This window comes from Ctenocephalides felis, unplaced genomic scaffold (genome assembly GCF_003426905.1).
Source record: "Ctenocephalides felis isolate EL2017-DRISC unplaced genomic scaffold, ASM342690v1 CF-g0.4_SCAFFOLD_01886, whole genome shotgun sequence".
NCBI lineage: Eukaryota > Metazoa > Arthropoda > Insecta > Siphonaptera > Pulicidae > Ctenocephalides > Ctenocephalides felis.
Genome location: NW_020538040.1, coordinates 172,074,749 through 172,092,367, shown reverse-complemented (window position 1 = coordinate 172,092,367; position 17,619 = coordinate 172,074,749). Strand labels below are relative to the sequence as shown.

The 17,619-nt window shown below is 28.5% G+C and overlaps 2 protein-coding genes across 2 annotated transcripts; one reads left to right on the top strand and one right to left on the bottom strand.

The window, feature by feature from the left end:
- Positions 1-6,602: 6,602 nt before the first annotated feature.
- On the top strand, positions 6,603-11,757 carry LOC113378731 (lipoamide acyltransferase component of branched-chain alpha-keto acid dehydrogenase complex, mitochondrial-like). The gene is made up of 8 exons (XM_026619300.1): positions 6,603-6,940; positions 7,083-7,192; positions 9,300-9,499; positions 9,571-9,713; positions 9,786-10,016; positions 10,633-11,028; positions 11,107-11,178; positions 11,253-11,757. The coding sequence occupies exons 1-8, from the start codon at positions 6,869-6,871 to the stop codon at positions 11,418-11,420; spliced, it is 1,392 nt and encodes a 463-aa protein (XP_026475085.1). The 5' UTR covers positions 6,603-6,868; the 3' UTR covers positions 11,421-11,757.
- A 1,343-nt stretch (positions 11,758-13,100) lies between these two features.
- LOC113378730 (delta-1-pyrroline-5-carboxylate dehydrogenase, mitochondrial) lies at positions 13,101-17,619 on the bottom strand. Its single transcript, XM_026619299.1, has 11 exons — positions 17,462-17,619; positions 16,342-16,548; positions 16,130-16,264; positions 15,910-16,050; positions 15,661-15,832; positions 15,165-15,352; positions 14,867-15,089; positions 14,611-14,789; positions 13,917-14,105; positions 13,367-13,485; positions 13,101-13,248 (listed from the first exon to the last, which is right to left on the bottom strand). The coding sequence occupies exons 1-11, from the start codon at positions 17,503-17,505 to the stop codon at positions 13,133-13,135; spliced, it is 1,713 nt and encodes a 570-aa protein (XP_026475084.1). The 5' UTR covers positions 17,506-17,619; the 3' UTR covers positions 13,101-13,132.

Below are 17,619 nucleotides of genomic sequence, written 5' to 3'. Positions count from 1 at the left end.
TTTTTTTTTGCAAATAAATTATATTAATTTTCAAATATCTTTTTTATTCTAATTTTATTTACTAATATTAAGGATTAGTTAGTAATAGATTAGGGTATAAAAAAGTATGTGTAAATTAATATAATTTATTTGAAAAATCAAATTCATTTATCTTTTTTTTATTTTTATCAATATTTAGCTAGATTTATTTATAAAATGTCAATTGGGGATCAAATTTATAGATGGCTTATAGAATATATTTGTTCTGATTGATATTCGATATATTAAAAAAATAGTTCAGGAATAAACCATCATATATACTCATATAAAATACCACATAATAATAGTCTAGTAATTTATATTAATATTTATATCAGTATTGTAATAGTATCTGATTATTGATTTTTAGATTAATATAAATATATTTATATATTAAGTTAATTTAGTTAATTAACAGTAATTAACTAAAATGTTGCAACTAAGCTTTACTGTTTTGTGTCTATTAAAAAATAACGGGGCTTACTAAAACATCCAATATTGCTCCTCAATATGAGGAATGAGCAATTATTATTTTTTCTATTATTTTTTATTTACTATTGCAATAAATCTGGGTCAAGGATGTGTAATATGTGTATAATATTTTAGAGCACACATGATCACTACGTATTTGTAACCTTCTGTACGATTAGTACACGAAAACGTAGTTTTTTTTTAATAACTTGCGCAAAGTTTATCTGTTTCTGTGTAACCTTTGAATTGTATCAACAAATTAATATGATTTAAAATCACGACACGTGGGAGTAAAGAGTTAAAAGTCTACGTAATGTTGTAGTATTTGCTTTTCGATGATATTGGTCTCTGCACACAAATTAGTTAAATAACTAATATTTCGAGTCGTATGTAAATTGTGTGTTTACTATGTTTGTACAATGATAGCATGGGATGATCAACATTTTTTTTTTATATTATTGAGGTTCTTAATATGGATATTTTTCATTTTTTTGCTTCCAGTGGCTCAAATGCTTCCCAAATAATAAAACAATTATCTCTGAAAGTTTTTAGCTCTCAATATTGACTTTAAGATAGTCCGCACTTCAACCAAAGTTTCTTATAGAAAATGGGTAAAATTCCATTTGTTTTTTTAAATTTTATAATTAAATCAAAATTAAATAAGTAAATCAAAATATTGAGTATAACATTGCATTTGCTTATTTTGATCATAAACAAAAAACAAAAATGATATATTTTATAAAATATTTACTAAGTATTTACTTATTACAGAAAGAAGAACCAAGAAACTTTGGTTTTTATATATTTTTTTAATTATGACATACTAGGACTTGCAGTAATTGGTTTGACGTTATTATAAAACATTTTGAATGTATGGCAACCTAGAACTTGTCTAATTGTGACTAAGGGTGCGTTCGACTTGGACGCTTACGCGCTGTGAGCGCTCACGCTTATAAGCACGAATTTTTAGCGTTCGACTTGGCCGATAAGCGCTTAGAATCGATAACTAAATTCCGTTCGTTTTGGAAACTGTGAGCGTCAATAAGCATCAAAATGGCGGCAACTGGCGGTAACGGTAATTGTGTAAATTTTATTACTTTCTGGATCATTCAGCGGGATTATAAACAATTTAACAATTAATAAATAAATGAAATTTGGTTTGCTTATGCTTAATTCATATTAATATTAAAATTAAAATTTAAAATTATTTAAAATTAATTAATATTAATATTAATATTAAAAAATAAATGTGATATACAACTTGGCATTTTTGCGGGATTATAAAAAATTTAACAATTAATGAATAAATGAAATTTGGTTAGCTTATGCTTAATTAATAGTAATATTAAAATTAAAATTTAAAATTATTTAATATTAATATTAATATTAGAAAATAAAAATGATATACAACTTGGCATTTTTGCGGGATCATATAGAATTTAACAATTAATAAATAAATGAAATTTGGTCAGCTTATGCTTAATTAATAGTAATATTAAAATTGAAATTTAAAATAATTTAAAATTAATTAAATTTAAAATTAATTAATATCAATATTAATATTAAAAAATAATTGTGATCTACAGCTTGCCATTTTTGCGGAATTATAAAGAATTTGACAATTAATAAACAAATGAAATGACAGATAGTAAAAACAATTGACGCTCACGCTCACGCTGCCCTACCTCCGTGGCGTGAGCGCGTTTGAGCGCAAAATATGTGCTACGAGCATCCTACGATGATGCTACGAGCGTACTTATGTGACACTCACAGCGCCAAGTCGAACGATGAAAGCGCGCTCACGGCGCGCTCACAGCGCGTAAGCGTCCAAGTCGAATGCACCCTAATTAACTATACTCGAAGTATTGATTGACATTTTATGTCAATGTATATATATCATATATACAGCTATACCCACGAGAGGCAATTTTCACATAAAACTATATTTGAGATCTATAACCTCAAGTAGAAATTTGACATCAAAGCTGCCTGATGTCAGACTTGGCTGTGGCTGCGATTGAACATGCAGAAGTACTGGATTTGATTTACAGTAAACCACATTAAGAGGATTTCTCAAAGACCAGATCAAAAATGCATCTTAAGCAAAAAAGCGAATTATGCGGAATAGACACAATATATTTCAAAATGCAAGACTTGGCGCAAAGTGGAGTATCATGCGGAAAATCGTATTAAACATATTTGTACTAAAGGGGTTCTACTATATATTGATATTTCGGGGTTTTGATGAATTTAGAAAAAAATTTAATCACTTACTTAAAATTAATTAATGCATTCATTAAAATTATAATTCTTATCTAATCACAAATATTGCATGTATCATTATTATTAAAACAATCTAGTATCATAAACATCTCTTTAAAATTATTGTGAATTGTATAAGATAATTTTATTGGTTTTTAACACGTTGTAATAAAGTATTATTCACGTTTTATAGTGATGAGATAATCAACTGTAATTACAGTCTACTAATTAAATGACGTGATTCCCACTATGTGTGTGTTAAACCTTTTATAAATTATTATTACTCTAAAACGACATTAAGGGTGCGTTCGACTTGGACGCTTACGCGCTGTGAGCGCTCACGCTTATAAGCACGAATTTTTAGCGTTCGACTTGGCCGATAAGCGCTCAGAATCGATAACTAAATTCCGTTCGTTTTGGAAACTGTGAGCGTCAATAAGCATCAAAATGGCGGCAACTGGCGGTAACGGTAATTGTGTAAATTTTATTACTTTCTGGATCATTCAGCGGGATTATAAACAATTTAACAATTAATAAATAAATGAAATTTGGTTTGCTTATGCTTAATTCATATTAATATTAAAATTAAAATTTAAAATTATTTAAAATTAATTAAATTTAAAATTAATTAATATTAATATTAATATTAATATTAAAAAATAAATGTGATATACAACTTGGCATTTTTGCGGGATTATAAAAAATTTAACAATTAATGAATAAATGAAATTTGGTTAGCTTATGCTTAATTAATAGTAATATTAAAATTAAAATTTAAAATTATTTAATATTAATATTAATATTAAAAAATAAATGTGATATACAACTTGGCATTTTTGCGGGATTATATAGAATTTAACAATTAATAAATAAATGAAATTTGGTCAGCTTATGCTTAATTAATAGTAATATTAAAATTAAAATTTAGAATTATTTAATATTAATATTAATATTAAAAAATAAATGTGATATACAACTTGGCATTTTTGCGGGATTATATAGAATTTAACAATTAATAAATAAATGAAATTTGGTTAGCTTATGCTTAATTAATAGTAATATTAAAATTGAAATTTAAAATTAATTAATATCAATATCAATATTAAAAAATAATTGTGATCTACAGCTTGCCATTTTTGCGGAATTATAAAGAATTTGACAATTAATAAACAAATGAAATGACAGATAGTAAAAACAACTGACGCTCACGCTCACGCTGCCCTACCTCCGTGGCGTGAGCGCGTTTGAGCGCAAAATATGTGCTACGAGCATCCTACGATGGTGCTACGAGCGTACTTATGTGACACTCACAGCGCCAAGTCGAACGATGAAAGCGCGCTCACGGCGCGCTCACAGCGCGTAAGCGTCCAAGTCGAATGCACCCTAAGTCTAACAATAAAATTATGAAACAATTGACAATAATTTGAAAAAAATACTTATAAATGATATAACAGACTGCTCAAAAGATTTAGCATTTTTCTGCGAAATTTTATACTTTTCTGCTAAATACAAAGAAACGGTTTGGCTAATTGTTGCGAAAAATTAACCAACGCTAGTCCTTATCGAGTTGCATAGAATTGTTTTTAATTTTTGAAATCAGACCAGCCGATTTTGAAAAAACGTGGACGACAGGTAAAAAAATGGTTCACATACACATAAACACACACATACACAGATATTGTTCTAGAAATGACACTTTTTCTACCGGAGTGTTAATGGACCAGAGACAAGAGATAAGCGGAGATTTAGTTGGTATTGAGTCCAGGCGGTATTGAATCTGACATACCCAGACAAAAGACCAGTCTGGGATGCATAAATGTATTTTCTTTGCTATACAAAAAACACACACACAAATACACACACTTCATCCAAATTTGTTCTCATTCGATTCAGAATTGGTTCAAACGTGGAAAAACAAAGTTTTCAAGTTAGATTTTTTGACAAAAACAAACTCTTTCTACGAGTTATATTTCTATAGATCGAATTATTGCTTGAAATCCAAAAAAAAATTAAAGGTACCAAAAATCAGTACTTATAAACCTATACGTACAAATGAAATAAAAAAATGGTTTTAACAATTTTAATGTATTATTTTAAATATATGACTTTCAATTCACAGTTTGCAATTGGCAAACATAAACGAGTCTTGCATTTAGAGCATTCAACTTTCACAGGTAGCGTTGTATTGGACTATTTTTTATTTTGAAATTGTTTATATACCTCATTTGAAGTTGACTGCCCTTTTACCTTTCACTCTCTATCAATAATATTGATTTCTCGTTGGGGATCATTTGGGGATATACTATCAAATCCTCATCGGACTGAAAAACTAATAATTAATCATCGAACTTATTACCGCTAATGTGTCTAAATGTAATTCTTCTGTCTTTAAGAGTATCTAACGGATAAATCTGATAACCAAAGAAAGCAGAAGCTTTATTGTAAATGAGCCAAAATCTGCTATGATGGGTCGTTGTGACCTCAAAATTACAAGACTATATAATAAAAAAGGTACCAAACTGAAATTCCCAAAGCAAACAAGTAGGTTTATATTGATATAGAATCTTGGAGCTATTATGTGGAATAGAAATAATATCGCTTCCAACTGATTGATTCAATTATCTGTACTGCGACCAGTTTGCGCAGCATTTACTTTGTTATTTCCGGTTGAAGAGTCTAACAAAGATCATATATATTGATATATATGATTTATGCTTTATCTCTCGAAAAAAGTCATAATTATTAACTTCTCATAGGGTAAGTTATAGTAATCGCAAAAAAATCGAAAATGAAAATTTTAGCATATCTTCACCTTTTGAAGGTTTCTGAACATTTTGGCATACCTTAGAAAAATTGGATGTATGTGTGTGTGTATGTTTGGATTCAATATTTCGTCCACGATTAACCGATTTGAATGATTCAAAAAACATTCTATTCCTATTGATGAGGAGACGTGCTAATTAGTTTTTCGTGGGTGGAACAGGTCCAGCCGTTTCAAAGATACGGGGCAAAAAGTGCCAAAAACGGTAATTTAATTTTTGAGAGAGCGGAGTACGAATGATTCAAAAAACATGTTACTTGTATTAACAAAATGAAGAATTGATGAAATTTTTTGGTAAGGCAGGTTTAGCGGTTTCGGAGATACAGGGGACAAAGTAGAAACAAATTGATATTTGGCGGTCAAAAATGATCATTAGACATATGCACATCCAATTATCAGATATTTGATAACATTTTTAAAAATGGGTACTAATTTTGTTACAATTTTGTTGGATTTCGTACCAAGATTGTTAATTTTTAAAGTTTACTTGTACAGTTCAAGCAAATTTCGAAATTTTCAGAAAATTTGGGATCGTTCAAGTATTACGTAAGCAGATTTATTACAATTATTTACCCCCCTCCATCCCCCTCTTACCCCCTACCCTCATGCTTACGTAAACATTTTGCAATATAAAAAAAAAATAAAAATACTACCTATGACGTAATCATCATCCAGACTCCCTTGCCCCCCATGTCAACCCAAAATAAGCGAATCAACAACCCCCCCCGCCCCCCTATAGTGCTTACGTAATACTTGAACGGCCCCTTTCTGGTATGGGAAGTTCCAGCAATTTGCCTTAAGGCACGATGCCATGCACCTCACTAGTTTGAGAATATATCGATAAATTGGAATGTAACCCAAAATATATACGGGTCCAACTAATAACCCATGGAGGGTTGTACAAAAATGTTGCTCACCCCTGTTTGCAAAATAACGGCCGTTGTCGTGCCTAGCCGTCCGTTACCACGAATACTCCTAGGCGACCGTTTTGCCAGAAATTGCAAACTGGAACTGGAATCTTTTCGCAAAGGTTAAACACAGTAAAATAATGCGATAATAAGCAATAAATGTAAGTACTCCGGGAGCCGTACATTAGCTCAATGTGACATTGACATTTGACGTTGTCGGTTCGCTGTGTGTATGTGTCCATTCATAATCAGTTAAAAAGTTCTATAGTAACAGAATCATTTATTTATAAATTATAAACTTGACCGGAAGGTTAAGAGAGCGGCAGTTAGTCAGCTATTGATAGTTCTATAATGGAATTAGTGCATTAAAATTTCAAATAAACGTACCATGGCAACGTTAATGAAGTGCAAACATGTATCGGTTCTTGTTAAATTAATTAATAAAACATCTTACATTAAGGTAAGATACAATCTCTACCAATGTGCAATTATGTATTTGTCAACTACAACTACAAATTATTTGTTTCATATTTTAAATCAATATTAATAATACGCTATTAAATATCATGTGATGGTCTGAATGAACTCTTGTGATTTTTTAGAATGTAAATAGAGGCGCAGATTTTCATACAAGTTTGAACTTACAAAAGATCATTCCCTTTAATTTATCTGACATTGGAGAAGGAATTAGAGAAGTCACTGTTAAAGAATGGTAATTATTATTTAATTTATTCATTAACATCAATTTAATTGTAGTTTTAATCATAATAAACAATTATACCAAGCATTAAAAATGTATAACTTACATCAGTTGAGTTATAAATTGTTATAGATTCAGGATTTTTTATGAGGATTGATAAATCCTACTATTATTCCCACAAATTATAATAAAATGAAGAAATTTTAGTCGCTGATTACATACTTGTATATAAATAAATAAATAAATAATATATATATATATATATATATATATATTTAATATATTTTGATGTTGAAATATGTGAGGTTCAATCTTCAGGGCAATACATCAATTAAAAACTTGTAGGAACTTATAACATTTTTATTGTTTCTATATGTCTCGACACATTGTTTTGTGTCATCTTCAGTGGAATGTAATTGAAATATTTCTAATTATTTTCTAATAATAATTGTTCACAAATGCACTACTAAAACATTTCTTGTCGCTTTAAATTGGAACAATTATATAAATTTTTAGAAGGAATTTCTTTGTGTAGCGAGTAACATGTTGCAAAAAAAGTTTCTTAAACAATAAAAATGTTATAAGTTTCTACAAGTTTTTAATTAATGTATTGCCCTGACGATTGAATCTCATATACATATTATATATATAATATATTATATATATATATATATATATATATATATATATATATATGATATTTGATTCCTTGTTCGACATATCCACAAATGTTTATTGGCAGCCAAATAGTCTAAATAAAAAGCAATAAACAATTAATTATTAATTATGTATGTCTTGACACCATATGTGTATCATTATTCAGCACATTATCAAATTTAATCACATTAACTAATCATCGTTAAAGAATGATATTGTTAATACTTCATTTATTTACTAAGATGTAAATTTTTGAATTTTGTGAAATATTTTTTAGAATTTGTTTAATGTGTTGAATATGATGACAAACATACATGATAAATAGTTAGTTGTTTATTGTTTTTTTATTAAAACTACTAATTTATTTATAGATGATTCAGTTCAGACATAACACCAAATACAAAAAGTAGTAATTAAAATTACAAATAAATCCACAGGTTTCAGACTATATCAAGACCAGCATTTATTGGTAAAAAATAAATATCTTTATAAAACTATCGCAAAAATAATAACACAGTCCAAGGAATTACTAATTCAAAAGTTAAACATATTTATCCTTGCGAATGAAAAATAAATATCCTTGTGAAACTATCACAAAACTAATAGCACAGTCCAAAGAATTATTAATTTAAACGCCAAACTAAAAGTTAAACTATATATAAGTAAATGACATGGTAGTTAAATAAAAATAAAATAGACGATTAAAGTTATATGTAGTGTTGAGTTAAAAAGTTTGTAAGTTTAATTAACAAGGTTTTTAATTGGTGTTATACATGAACAAAATTATTTAAATATGTATATATATATATATATATATATATAGCATATATTTAAATATGTATTATATAGCAGTTGAGACTAATACGTTGTTTGTGTTATTTGCTAATCATTCACTGTATTCAATTTTATAACTAAATTCTTATCACTTGCAAAATATCTTTTTATATTTTTAAAATGATTTAGCTATTATTATTTAATTTATTTAAATGATTTTTTATCTTTCCAATTTAATTATCATAAAAGTATTTTATTATTTGGAATATCCTTGTAATATGTATCGTAATACATAATTCAAGTTTCCTTGCTTTGTATATTTTCTTGCAGTTTGTAGAAAATAAATTCAAAACAATTGGCAACTACTTCATATCATAATATAATATTTCTCATATATTAATACCCATTTTCATGTTAAGAATTAAAATATTTGGAAGCATATGTAAATAATAAAGATTATATAAAATATTATTCATCTTTATTTGATGTATTGCTCTGAAGATTTTAGTTATTTTGATATCAAAATTGTTATAATATATATATATATATATATATATATATATATATATATATATATATACATGTATATTTATGCATTCCTAAACTTATTTGTTTAGACTTCAAGATATGTTATTTATCATGTTAACACGATCATGTAATGTGAGTCTACAGTGATTAAATTTCTCAGGTTTGTCAAAGTCGGTGATAAAGTTGAGCAATTTGATAACATTTGTGAAGTACAAAGTGATAAAGCCTCGGTTACAATTACCAGTCGTTATGATGGAGTTGTTGCAAAAATTCATCATGATGTAGATTCTGTTGCTCTTGTGGGAAAGCCATTAGTGGATATTGATATTGAAGATGATGGAGATGATAAAGCTGAGACAGGTGAGAAAAATGACAAAATTGGAATAGATACAAACATAATGGCAAGCATATCTATTAATTATATTATATAGATGGAAGTTCATCAAGTGACGGTGAAGCTCCAAAGCCTGCTGCAGCACAAAAAACTGAAACAAGTGAACCTGTAGCAGAGGAAAAAACAAGTAAGAAGGTTTTGGCTACACCTGCTGTTAGAAGAATAGCAATGCAAAATAAAGTATGAATTCATTTTTTACTAGCCTGATTGCACAATGTGCTAGTTAATAATAATCTTATTTTATTTCAATAGTTAGACCTGAGTACAGTACAAGCAACAGGCAGAGGTGGTAGGGTTCTAAAAGAAGATATTTTAGTTCATCTTAATCAAACGGCTGATGGTAAACCTATGTCAGCAGAAGTTCAAGAAAAGATTATGGCCGGTAGACAATCTCAACAAGCAGAGACTGTTGTGAAAGAAGATTATATGGTGCCCATTAAAGGTGTACAGAAAGTTATGTTTAAGACCATGAATGATGCTTTGGTAAATATTTCGAAATTAAATTTATATATATATATATATATATATATATATATATATATATTAGGGTGGTCCTTAAAATGGTCATTTTCGAATTTCCTTGCTCCCAAGGGCTCAAATGGTTCCAAATTGATAAAAAACAATTCTCTGAAAGTTTAAGCTCTTAATATTAACGTTTAGATAGAGCGCAATTCAATCAAAGTTTTGTATGGAAATAGCATGGAAAATTTTTCAAAAATATTAAAAATGTTCTTTAGATGTAATTTAGCAAACAAATAAATGAATAAAACTCATTCATTTGTTGCTAAGTTATACCTAAAACATTTTTTTTTAATTTTCAAAATTTTTTCCATGCTCTTTCCATACGAAGTTTGATTGAATTGCGCTCTCTCTAAACCTTAATATTAAGAGCTAAAACTTTCAGAGAATTGTTTTTTATCAATTTGGAACCATTTGAGCCGCTGGGAGCAAGAAAATTCAAAAATGACCATTTTAAGGACCACCCTAATATATATATATATATATATATATATATATATATATATATATATATATATATATATATTTAGATATATGGATGAACACATATCCTAATGGGATATTGAACTTTATTTTACAGAAAATACCTCACTTTGCTTGCAGTGAAGAAATCAATATAACCAAATTAGTTGAATTGCGTAATTCTGTAAAAGAAATTGCAGCTCAAAGCGGCATAAAATTAACCTTTATGCCATTCTTCATAAAGGCTGCATCGAAGTGCTTAGAAAAATATCCAATACTCAACAGTTCAATTGATGATAAAGAAGAAAATATTATATTTAAAGGTGCACACAACATAACGATTGCCATTGATACACCTCAAGGCCTTGTAGTTCCAAATGTGAAAAATGTGCAGGCTAAAAATATATTACAAATAGCAGCAGAGGTGAATAGGCTGCAAGAAGCAGGCTTGAAAAATTCTTTGAGGCCCGAAGACTTTGCTGGTGGAACTTTCACATTATCAAACATTGGAAATGTAAGTTTATGAAAGTAGAATTGTAAATCACATAATCATATTTAGAAAAAGTTTGAGCATTTTTTTCTATTTTTTTAGATGGGAGGTACATACACACATCCAGTTATCTTAGCACCGCAAGTGTCTATTGGAGCAATTGGTAAAGCACAGGTTTGTATCATTTTTGAAAAATTCTAAAATAACATTGTATATAAAATATTATAAATAAGTTAATTTTTTATTAGGTGTTGCCACGATTTGGACCCGATGGTGAATCAATTGTAAAAGCTCATATTCTTACTGTTAGTTGGTGTGCAGATCACAGAGTTATTGATGGAGCGACAATGGTGAACTTTTCAACACAATGGAAAAAATATTTGGAAAATCCCAATTTACTAATGCTCGACTTGTGAAAATTGAAAAATAATTTTAAGATTTCAGTTTAAGAAACCAGATGCATTTGTAGAATAATTAAACTCGATTAAAATTTATAGATCTGTTGTGATAAGTGCATTTTAGAACTGTGATCACAAATGAAGGCACAAGCAGGCTATACCTCTAGTTCGTATAATGGATTTGAGTGTATTTTATAATTGTCTAGCCATAAAGTGTTTTCTGCAGTAAACATTGACCTAATTGTGCCTTCATAAACATTAAAATTCTGTCTTCCATAAAATTAGAATAAACAAATTGTTATATTTACCTGTTAATATTGACATCTAGACTGAGGGATTGATTTAGTTAATGAATAAAACCCTATTCTTGAAATATACACAACTTTAATATTTCTTTAACTTTTACAATTTTCAGTACTTGTTTCCAATATATTAATATAATGCTATTTTACACAATTTACACAGTAAAACACCAGTGCCTTATTATTTATTCACTACACTGATATCAATGTTGTTACTGACTGACAGTGAGAGTAGTCACTTACTACTTTTAGCATCTTACAAACAGTGAATTTGTTGAAATAAATTATACAGCATGACATCTTTTAGTACATCAAGCTAACTTTTAACTACTTTAATACATTAATCTGAACAATTTAACTTCATTCAGTTCGTCTTTTATACACACCAACTGTATGGACAAAATATAAATGCAGCAACAGTTGTTGCTGTGTCTCAAATCATACATAATTTTAAACTAACCCAGAGTTAATTTATTTAATGCAATATTCAATTACATTTCATTTTCATTAACATAATTCTTTAATTATCTCTATAAACAATAAACATTCGCACGAGCAAAACTCAACTTAATACATTACTCATTTATATTAAAAATTGTTTATTGTCGCTATAGTAAATATTTATATAATAAATATATATTTTTAGTTTAATTATACATTTTTGATATAGTTTTCAGATCTTACTTGAGAATACTTATAATTTAATGATCACACTTCATGCACAACCAAAAGAGATTGATTGCGCATGTATTTATTTATTGTTTTAAATTAGTAGCTTCTTTGCTAAACATGGAATATAAAATTAACATGTTCAATATTGTAAGTTTACCAATTAATAATATTTTTATAATTGAATTTAGTTCAATTTCCAAACCTATAATGTCAAAATGTTGCTTTTGCACAAGTACATCAATTACTTGAGCCACAATTTATAAATATTTCACTATAAAGATATATAACTTTTCTTTTTCAAATCATATTTTGAAATAAAATAACTTATCATAAAATAAAATACTGGGTAAAAGTATGGATAAAATTAATATCAACAATAAATTTTCATAAATCTATTTAATAAAATGGTCAACATCGATTTTTAATAAATGTCTTCAAATTTGACTTGAATGAATACTTGATATTGCTTCCTAGGTAAAATTAATATTTTTAATGGACAAAATGTTACTATAATATTCTTTTATTTATATAACAAGAAAAATAATTACTAAAATCAATTTCTTTGATTCACCTGTTATTTTCCAAGTGCGCGGTAAAGATAAAATAGTTACTGAATAACAGAAATCAAAAGTGAACCGGACTGTGTGCAAATTTTATGATCGAGATCTTGAACAGAGTATTTGTAACACGCATCTTTGGTTTAGTGTCCATTGAATTATTGTTATGGTGTGGGTGCTTTGGGGGGGATTTGGCAGCTTATTCTCTCATGTATGGATAGTCGACACATGTGATTGGAACAAATGTCTCCTTGATAGATTGAGGAGTAGTCCAGCGCAAGACATAATGGGGACCACCAGCCTTGTCATTAGTACCTGGGGGATAGATAATATAAATATCAATATTTTGAAGTAGCACATTAACTATGTTTAATGATTCATCATGGATGTATTAGAAAATTTTATTTCAACTTAGGAATTTATGTTTATTTACCTGACATTCTACCACCACCAAATGGCTGTTGTCCAACAACAGATCCAGTAGATTTATCGTTAAGATAAAAGTTGCCAGCTGTCATTTTCAATTCTTCTAAAGCATGTTTCAAGAAAGCCCTAAAATTAAAATAACATTGAATTCCAAATAATTTTTTTGAATTTCACATATTTAAGTGACTAATTCCATAATCTTCTATGAAATGGAAATAAAACATGTAAATTGAGCAAATCATTCTTTCTTGACGTCAATTGTTCTTTAATTTAGTAATTAATTTTAGAGCAAATTAGCTCCAAGTTAGATTAGCATGTCAAAAAAATAAAAAAGTATACATAAAAGATCAATGTCTAATAAAATCACCAATGAATTAAGAAGTATTGAATTTTAATTAAATCCACTTAATTATCAAACTAAAATAACTGGTATTATTAATACAAACGTTGTAAACACAACCATAAACTTAAACAAAAAAAAGATTTATGGAAAGCTCTCCAAATTTCAAATAAAAACAAAAAATAGTTCTTATATTTAATCATAAAATAAAACTTACTCATCCTTAGCAAATACAGCTCCAGTCAGAGCAAATTTGGTGGAAGTTCCTACTAACTGCAAGGTTTTTTCCACATCTTTGTCGGGGTATACATAAATGCACAACACAGGGCCAAATATTTCTTCAGTCATCAGCTTATCGTAGGGATCCTTGGTTTGCACAATGGTAGGCTCAATGAAATAGCCGGTGCTAAAAATAATAATTAGGCAAAAATATAATAATCAATAGAACGATCACACTAAAACTAGCATATTATTATAATATAAAAAGTAAATTTATGAAAAACATTGCATATTTATTATATAGCAATATAATTATAGCAAACTTAAACTATACTATAACAAATCATTAATTTCTAATATTATAATTGTAACAGCTGATAATTTACTGGGAGTTTGTTGTTGTAGATTTGGAAGTAGTTGGAAAAAAATGTTCAAAGCAAAAGATTAGTGTACCATTAAATTTGAAAGATTATTTATTAATGCTTGTTTATACCATCCAGAACACTACATGCACATCAAAAAAGAGGAATTAATTAGACTAACAAATAGTTTGAAACTGGCTTTAAGCAATAAGTCTAATTGCTAGAGCTTAAAAGATGTGAAAGCTAACCAGTTAACCACAAATTGCGTTCAACTTTTTCATTATTATTGCTTGTTAACAATATAATTAAAAAATAATATTAAAGTTATACCTATCATCACATCTACCACCAGCCAGTACTTCTACATGTTCTGATTTGCAAGCATGGTCTATGTAACCCTTTATCCTGCAGTAAGCCTTCTCATCAATAACGGCTGCCATAAATGTATCATATTCTTTGGGATCACCTACTTTCAATGTGTCTCTGGTGCAGAGAAGACCTTGTTTGATCTAAAAGAATAGATAAATTTAAAATCATAATTTATCCTTTATTTATTTCAAATAATTTATTTATGACTTTCTATTACCTTTGGCCACAGAGATTCAGGTATGTAGGCACGAGAGCATGCTGAGCACTTCTGTCCGCAGAACTCAAATGCTGATCTAATGGTTCCAGCCACTACAGATGCTACATCGGCTGATGGGTGAACAAAGTGGTAATTCTTACCACCACACTCTCCAATCAAACGTGGGAAGTTGATGTATGAGTTAATGTTTTGACCCACTTGAGTCCACAAACGATTGAAAGTACTTTGAAAAAAAAATTCACATAATTAAAATATATTATTATTAAAAGTAGGTAAAGAAAGTTTTTTTTATACTAACGGTACTGATCCTGTGAAGTTAATGCCAGCTAAATGAGGAGAGGCAGTGACAGTGTCACCAAATACAGGACCATCACAAGGGATAAAGTTGACAACACCTGGTGGAAGACCAGCCTCACGCATGATCTTGAATATGATCCAATTTGACAGTAAAGCTGTATCTGATGGTTTCCATAATACACCATTGCCCTAAAACAGTCAACTATTTTCACACTTTTGTAATAAAAGATATGCATACTTTTAAATAAGAAACTGGATGTTCAAATCATTTGCAAGACTTAATTTTCTATTTGATTAATTGGAATCACAACACAAAATATGTTACTCTAATCATATTTCAAGAAACAACTGTTACTAATGTACTTCTCAATAAATGTTTATGTAAGCAAAATTTATGAGTATAGAAGTATTGTATCAATAAAGTTGAATAACATGATTATACATAGATATAAATTATTATTCTGTAATTCTAAGTTAAGCTGAATCCATTACTTTACCATTAAAGCTGGTGTATAGGCCAAATTACCACCAATAGCGGTAAAGTTGAAAGGACTAACAGCAGCAATAAATCCATCAATACCTCGGAAACGCATAGAATTCCTTGTAACACTCAAATCTTCGCTAATTGGTTGGTATTTAGTTAATTCCTTCAGGAAGAAGGCATTCATTCTGGTATTAATATGGAATAATGAAATATATTGAGAATATGTTAAATAACGTCCTCAATTAATTTAAATTCCATGTACCTAATGAAATCAATCAATTCAGCTGCAGAATCAATTTCAGCTTGAATGACTGTTTTTGATTGTCCTAACATGGTTGCAGCATTTAATTCTTGTCTATAAACACCGGCCATTAAATCTGCAGCCTTCTCCCAAATACATAATCTTAAAAGATAAAAAAAATCAATTATTACTTCAAAAATATAAAATAAACTATATATTAAGATGTAGTGTAGTAAAATACCTTTCACTTAAAGGGGTACGATCCCATTTTTTCTGCGTTTCAACAGCCTTATCAATAGCTTTCTGAACAATTTTTTTGTCAGCATAGTAAAACTGAGCCAATTTGTGTTTATGGTTGTGGGGCATGACTTGGAATCTAAAAATAATCATAATTAAAATTTGTTTAAATAAATAACAACTATTCATAAATTTAAAAAATAGATAATTTATCACCTGACATCGCTTGTGCGTATTTCTTCTTCACCAATAACAATGGGTACATCTTGAATTTTAGCCGCAGTCGATTCGAGTGCAGTTTCTAATTTGCATCGTTCTCTAGAATTTTTCAAATAACCTAATACTGGTTCATTTTTTACACCAAAGTCGTTTAAACAAATTTCAGGTACCACAGATGTGACTGAGGCTGCCCGCTCCCCAACCCTAAAAAAAGATCATAATAGAAATATAAACTTATCACAAAACTGAAGTCACATTATACTGGTACAAATGGATTTATCATATTTTGATAATCATTGACTACCAATGCTTAAACTTTTATTAAAAAACTCAATTGAAACCCACAAATATTTAAACAAAGTGTAAATGAGAATTAACATGGAAAATCAATACTTATATTCTGCACTATAAAAAATTTCATATATTGATTAGTTTGATGGGGATAGGTGTTAGGAACATCCTTTTCGGTTATTATTTTATTATATTTGTGAATTCTACTTTATAGAAACCAGAAAAAACTTTCTAGACTTGTAACAAGGACTAATTTAAAATTTATCTCTATATATATATATATATATATATATATATATATATATACAAACATATATAGTAGAAAAATACGCAAAGAAATAATCAACTTCCACAATAACAAGTCTATTTGTTTCTATGCGTTAATTAGCACCTGTTATGATAGGACTAATTATATACAACCTGTCAATTGATTTTGCCGTAAATTGCGTTTCTGCATACTAGAAAAAAATATCATTGCAGAAATAAATTCTTATACAATTTCAAGTATATGTACATATTTTGCTTTTCATCCCCAAAATTGTACATATTAATGACCTTGAGCAATTACATATTATAGAATTGTAATGTGATACGATGTGCGCATTTTAAGCGCACATTCAAAACAAACAATAACAATTAAATTCTTGATAAATTCCTATCATTTTCATCGTTCTAAGTAAAACATTTTGCACATTATTGAATAACATAAATGATTAATATCATTATAAGCACTTGAACTTATAACACTCGATCGAATGTTATCAATTCTAACGATAACATTCATCCGGGGGTCAATAATAAAAATACTGTAGAGAAAGACACTGACCTCTGTAAATTTGTTGATAATGTATGTCTACAGATGGAAAACATCGCGATATGATTATTTAAACTTTGATAAACGACACTTGAATTTTTTTCGATAGTTTCTTATCTGACGTTAACCATCCACACGACGGCCTACTGCTTCTAATATTTGTGACGTAA